We start from the raw sequence: 6,606 nt of genomic DNA, 5'->3' as shown, positions 1-6,606 counted from the left end.
CATTTGAGGACGTCATCTTGTTCTTTGGGAAACACTGATTGACCTTTTTCCCTATTTGACGTTTCAGAGAACTGGCCGTGGTTTCAGAATCAGGTGTTCAATAATCACATGGTTGCAGTGTTCAGGTGTCCACATAGCAGAAGCTGTTTTACTCATTTAGAGCCCTTTGAATAATTCCAGGATTTGCTAATGATTACAACTTCTGTCTCGAGTGATGCTGCTCATCTTTACGGTTCCAGTCCAGAGTTGCATTAACGGCATCGTTCACAGCAAACTTCCTCGTCAGCATAACGCAAGAACAGTGACGTGTGACTGTGACGCTTTTTTACGGAAGAATCCAGCTGAGAGGGGGAAGTAGGAGACGGAGTGTGCAGGGATGCTAACCGTAACTCTGACAGATCATTCGTTTTTTTTACCACCACAGCCGCCAGATGTTTCCTCTGGATGACTAGCTGACGGGGACGTTCAGTGACAGATCTGCAGACACATGCTGACTGTGTGATCACAGAGATTCCTGTCAGGTTCCTTTTGTTGGTTTATCCAACAGGGACGGTGCACGTTAGTAACAGAGCCGCCCTAAAGTGTGAGAATAGGGGTGAAATTACAGAATTATTGCAAAAAATGTACGATGTGTAGAAAAAAGTAAGGTACGATCTAAAACATACATCAAGCAGCCTCATAATAAAAAATCATGCAGAGCAATAAAAAGAGACTAAACAAAACCACATTGTGCTTCAGTGTCAGACGCTAAATCACACAAAGCAGAAGCTCAGACATGAAACGCACACACAGTATATAAAACGCATAAATCTGTCCGAGACAGCAAAAGCAAAACCGCAATCAGGCACGAGAACAGCAGATGATCGCAGACGGCAGAGGAAGTTCAGATCAGAAACACTGCAGAGAGTTTTATTGCTGACGGAGCTGAAGGTTAATGAACTTTATTCTCTCTTCCAGGTCTTTAAAATTGACGTGCTGATGAACGGCAGACAGCACACGGTGGAGAAGCGCTACAGTGAATTCCACGCTTTGCATAAAATGGTGAGATGTCGTTTGTTGCCTGGTTTTATCATCAGTGTGTTTCTCCCTTGAGTTCATGGAGTCTTTAACCTTTAATATGTGGACACCATGTTGTATTATATCACCATATTCAGCACTTTTTTCTCTGACATTTGAGTTGCAATATCATGACTCAGCGTCTGTGGTGTTTAATGTGCTGCAGTGTTTAGATCAAACCTCTGAACAATTGTAGTATTTGATCATAACATTAGGTAGTTTATTAAATCACAAGTCCAGCTTGTTCTCTGCGTGGACGTGAAGCTTCTTCTGTGTTATTTTAAAGTGAATCCATTTCATTTAGTCCGGGACACGAACCGGCGACCTTCTAGCTGCGAGGCAACGGTGCTACCCACCGAGCCACCTTGCAGCCCCCAGTTCAATACTCCCTGTGTAATACATATGAGGCAGTTATGTTGAACATCACCGTCCCACGTGGACGCTTTGGATCAGACCTTCTGCAGAAACTACATTCTAAACTTCAGTCTTTGTGATTGCTTCAAAGTGAGGTTTCCCATTAATTGTTTCACCCTCGTAGCCGCTAGGCGGGTGCTTTTTATTTATTTACATGGTGTTTAGTGTTTCCTGTGCACAGTTATAAAGCTCATATACAGCAAATTACAGCGACAATCAGTTTGCTTGTTGGTGGTTAACCGTGTTCACCACACTGGTCTGTTTACAGATGAGTTCCTCGTTGTGTTCGGCTCGTTCGGCCGCACGGTGTTGGAAAGCAGCTCCACTCCAGTTAGCTTTAAGTTCTAATTACGTTTGTTATCATAATAGTAACTCTACTGTTCCGTTTGTCTTTTATTGTCAACGGTTCTTCATTGTTCTCATTTTGTTTTCCAGATCATGACTTTCCGCTTGAATAACTTTAGAATATCTCCTCTTTTTTTTTTTAAACCTAGTCTACCCAACAATCAGTTTTGACACTTAAGCTCCACTTAAAAATGTTTTAATTTCATTGCATTACAGAACAAAACATCAAAGCAAATGTTCTTAACAAAAAAGTAGCACAAGCACAAAAAATTAGACTGCAAAAGCTGCAGTTACACTTTAAAGTGAAGGGAAATGAAGCCAGTGGATGTGCAGTAGTGGCTTCAGAGGGATCACAGTTCCTGGGTTTTAGTTTTTATTTAGTTTTAGCTTCTATTTTGTTGATGAACTGACATTTTTGCCAAAGGAGCTCTGCAGGATGTAGGTCAGAGCCCTTGGTAGGAGGGTTGAGGTTTGATTTTCTTCGGGCCACATGATCCCTTCAGCAGGCAGCAGGTGTTCTTTTGGACGTGGATGGAAAAAGTTCTTGGCTGATTTATTCAAGTTTGTATCCAGAGTTCTTCTGCACACTTCAGGTTTCATAAATCCATCAATAAAAAGTTCACGACTGAAGAAAAACAGCCCCAGAGCTCTGACATTCCCACCTCCAGGTTTTACTGCACCTTCAGCGCACTTTGACTGGAGTTCCTCACATGGATTAATCCTCACAAACCTTCTGCTGTGGACTCCAGCGACACCACTGTCTCTTTGTGCTTCATTTTTTAGCAAATTTACTCGTAGTTGTCAGATTCTTCTGCACCAGTTCTCATTGATCTTGTTGAGAACAGTCTGTGCACTTAGAGGAGATCCTTGATGCTGTTATCACCACTTTTTCTTGATTTTTTCACACAGTTGTCCAACATACTGCTGGTGTTTAGAGGTCTGTGGTCCGCTCTCAGTGACAAGTTAAACATTTTTTTAACTTTCGGACGGTATACCCACCTTTATTAAATTCAATTCAATTCAAATAACTTTATTCATCCCCTAGAGGCAATTCAAAAAACGTATTGGAGGATTGGATGTTGAGTTGTTTTTTTCTTTGGTTAACTGGCAACTAGAGCATCCTTGTTTTCTGAGTTCATGTCACGTATCATCGCTGTTTTTGCTGCAGTTTTTCATTTAAAATACATGCATGGTCCTATTTCTTCCACACATATAGTTCATTATATTAATTATGGCGTGCTCCAGTTTGACAGTCTGAATGTAGAGGGACAACCTTATGTTAGTAGAAAACATCTGTTTGTTTAATCTGTGTTTCGATGCTTCAACTATCAGTTTATGTGAAGTTTGATGTTATAAACCTTCTGTGCCTTGATGAAGTTTATTTGGGACCAGTGTGTATTTACCATTTTGAAATCCCTTCAGCTAAAGAAGAGCATAAAACCACCTGAAATCCCCTCCAAGCATGTCAGAAACTGGGTTCCCAAAGTCCTGGAGCAGCGGAGGCAAGGCCTGGAGCACTACCTGCAGGTACTTCTTGCCTCAGATGAACAGCTAAATCGTTTTTCTAATAAATGTCTTTCAGCTTTTGCCAAATGCAAACTTAGTCTAACTCAAAAGTAAACACACAAACTGCCGTACAGACGTGGGGAGGTTAAGCAGACTCGCTAGAAGGAGGTCACTCAGAGCTCCACTGCTGCCTCACATTCAATTCTGCTTCTTTGTCAGACTATAATTATGGAAAATGAGGTTCTTCCAAAGATATTCCTGGATTTCCTGAATATCCGCCATTTTCCTTCGGTGCCAAAAACAGAGAGCTGTGGGTGAGTTGAAAGTGCAGGTTTTCTAAAAAGTCAAAAAGGCCAATTTGTGGCTTTTTGTTTTGTTTTGTTTTGTTTGTCAGACAGTTTGTTCCCAGCCTAGTGGAGCGTTCACTTTATTTGTTTTCTTTTCTTCTTAAAGGTCATTCGATACAGAATCGGAGGAATCGAGGTGAGTCACATCGTTCCTGTTTTTTTTTTTTCGAAGCAGATGTTCGAAACGGCAGCTCACGTTCTCGTTTTGTACTTTAACCAGTCAAACCTTTAGTCACTGTTTGCTCTGCGCTTGAACTTTACTCGGCATTTCGGTGACGCCACCGATTTCTTCGACTGTACGCTGCCCCGCAAAAACCTCCTGACTTCTCCTTTTTGGTTTCTTTTCAGTAAACTTTCACACCAGCCAGTCATGCTGTTTCTGAGGGACCCCTACCTGCTGCCGTCTGCTCACGGTGCGTTCAGGGTCCTAATAACCTCAAACACAGTCAGTCAGATCGCACAGTTGAGAAGATCATGTATAAATCACTACTGTATAAATCAAAAAAAGTTTTCCTTCTTTACTTTCAGATACATTTTCCAATGTCGTGATCGAAGGCGTGATACACGGAGTTTTCTATCCAGACCTTCAGCCGAGGTAGAGCCGAACCGGAGGGGGGAGTCGCCGCGAACGGATGCTTCGTACTTTTGCACCATTTTAGGTGTGCGTCAGGAAGAACATAACACGATAACGTAGACTGAGCCTCATTCACATCCAGCAAAGCATTTAACACGAATCCATTTTTTTAAAAAGAGAAAAGAAAGGGCGCCTGATCTCAAAAGAAACCCCCAACACACACACACTACGTCTTCATTTGTCTCTGCAGTCACTAACGTTCACAAAATAGTTAAGAACATATATAAGCTATAAGATTTAACTTCACGTGAAACACTTTGACAGGTTAACTTATATGTTTAGTGACGTAACGATCAAAATAATTAAGAATTAAGAAGATTTTCAGGAAGCTTAAGACCTGAAAAAAACATACAGGATCAACTGGAAGTAGAAATAAGAGGCTCATCAATATAGGAAACACTTGAAAGGTGCTTTTTTTTTTTTTTTTTTGCATGACCCTTCCACTTTAGGGAACCAGATAAGAAATGATGAACTGAAGGCTGGTTTGCCAGAGACAGAGGAGCATTTCTGACCTGTTAGGACCAAGTCCAGGCCTGAGCTGTGCAGCTGGATGGATCATCACGGCCTGCAAACACTGGGGTGCCACTCCCTTTGTTGCGCCAGTGATGTGGTTTTGATTTTATTTGTTTTGAGCTGCTGAACGGTGCCAACAGAAGGGAGTGTAGCGGGCAAAAGGATTCGAGAGGGTGTTTTCTGCCGGAGTTGACGGCTACGTGCCACATGTTAGGGTGGAAGTGATCCGAGCTTTATAAATAGACCGAGGCAGTGATGTGGACCTCTTTGGTCGGAGCAGGAGACGTGTGACGAAGCGTCGCAGTGTTGACAGGGAGGTGAGTTTGGTGAGGAGGTGATGAACTCGAGAGTTTTGGGGGCAAAAAGCCGCTCGGAACAGAAACCACACCAGACAGAGGTATGCGGGTGAAGAAAGACGTGTTTAGCTGGAAGTGGGCGTCATCGGAGTTGTAGAAATCAGATGCTGACAGAGCGGTGGGTTACTGTAAATCCAGGCTGCTTCTCCTTTTCCTATTCATAGCTTCAGCGAGATATGAGTCTTTAAAGAGAGCAGATTAGAATCGTCGTCATCCAACACGACACACGACTACTTAGGCAATAAAGAAAAATCTAAGTAAGACATCTAAATCTGGTTGTAGCCTGCATATAATGATGTCAACTCAAGAAATAAATCTGTGTATTAATCATTAGATTAAGTCTTGAGCTGACAAAGTCCTGTTCAACTGCCCTAAGTCTCACAGAACCCGGCTTCAGACGCTGCAGATTTTCAATGAAAGGCTTTAGTTTAGAGTGCATGAATGTGAGGATGACGTTGATTTGAGTTTTGATGAACAACCAGCATCTAACACTGACACGATAATGTTGAATTTACACATAATGTAGAAGGCCAGTTGTGAAGTTGTGGTGAACAGACACAGTCGCCAATCATGTGAAGGGATGCAAAGGGTGTTTTTTTTTTACAGGGAATATTTAAAACGAGACTTACAGTCAGTAACATATTGTGCAATACAGATTAAAACATGATGTTGTTCCTTGCGGAGCCCGACCAGAACCTCTGACATCAATAAATCAGCCGATTTTCTTTATATAATAATAATAACAACATGAAAAATAGGAAGCGATGGGGTCATTGGAAAACATAAAGTAATAGCAGTTTTCTGTGGAGAGACCGCTCGACTCCGCACCCTCACCTGCTCAGCTGTGATGCGTACTCTGCTACATGTGCTGCAGACAGCGCTGAGGGAACGTTGCTGCTCTCCCAGACAACCTTTCACTATATCGAAATGACCCCAAGCGTCTTCTCCTGCCGTAAAACAAGCATATCGGACGACGGATGTCCAGTATCGAGCGATAACCGTCAGATGTACGAATCGGTCGGCTCCCTGTGGATCCATCTCAACTCGTGAACACTCTGAATAACTCGTTGTGAAACTTGACGTCACTTTTTGGACCCGACAGCCTTCTAGAGCTTTCTCATGTGACTGGACCTCCACTACGCCATTTGTACAGAGTGAAATGAATCCTGCATAATAAACCTCAGCTAAAGAGATCATGATTTTATGTTTTAACACAGCAAATCATTTCCTAGAAATCCACGTTGTGAATGTTTGTGAATTCATATCGAGTAACATTGCGCTCCCACTGTGTGAGTAGTGTCATTTCTGTGCCATAATGCCAACCTAAAGTGAACACTGGACTTCTACTGTAGCACTTTGAGATGGATGTTATGTAAAATACTGACACTAATAAAATTCATTATTTCCTCAATCCTAGTTGGAGATGTTTTGTTTT

The 6,606-nt window shown here is 42.2% G+C and overlaps 1 protein-coding gene across 1 annotated transcript in view; it reads left to right on the top strand.

Moving 5' to 3' along the window:
* The window catches only part of snx24 (sorting nexin 24), an 8,673-nt gene extending 2,091 nt beyond the window's left edge, over positions 1–6,582 (top strand). The window contains exons 2-7 of the mRNA XM_008302468.1: positions 958–1,041; positions 3,238–3,342; positions 3,541–3,635; positions 3,775–3,804; positions 4,017–4,081; positions 4,197–6,582. Coding sequence (XP_008300690.1) covers positions 958–1,041; positions 3,238–3,342; positions 3,541–3,635; positions 3,775–3,804; positions 4,017–4,081; positions 4,197–4,267 — 450 coding nt within the window. The 3' untranslated portion in view covers positions 4,268–6,582. The remainder of the gene's footprint in view (positions 1–957; positions 1,042–3,237; positions 3,343–3,540; positions 3,636–3,774; positions 3,805–4,016; positions 4,082–4,196) is intronic.
* Positions 6,583–6,606: the final 24 nt, after the last annotated feature.

The sequence above is a fragment of the Stegastes partitus genome, unplaced genomic scaffold (assembly GCF_000690725.1).
Source record: "Stegastes partitus isolate 25-593 unplaced genomic scaffold, Stegastes_partitus-1.0.2 Scaffold1820, whole genome shotgun sequence".
Classification (NCBI taxonomy): Eukaryota; Metazoa; Chordata; class Actinopteri; family Pomacentridae; genus Stegastes; species Stegastes partitus.
This window is presented reverse-complemented; position numbering and strand designations above follow the sequence as displayed.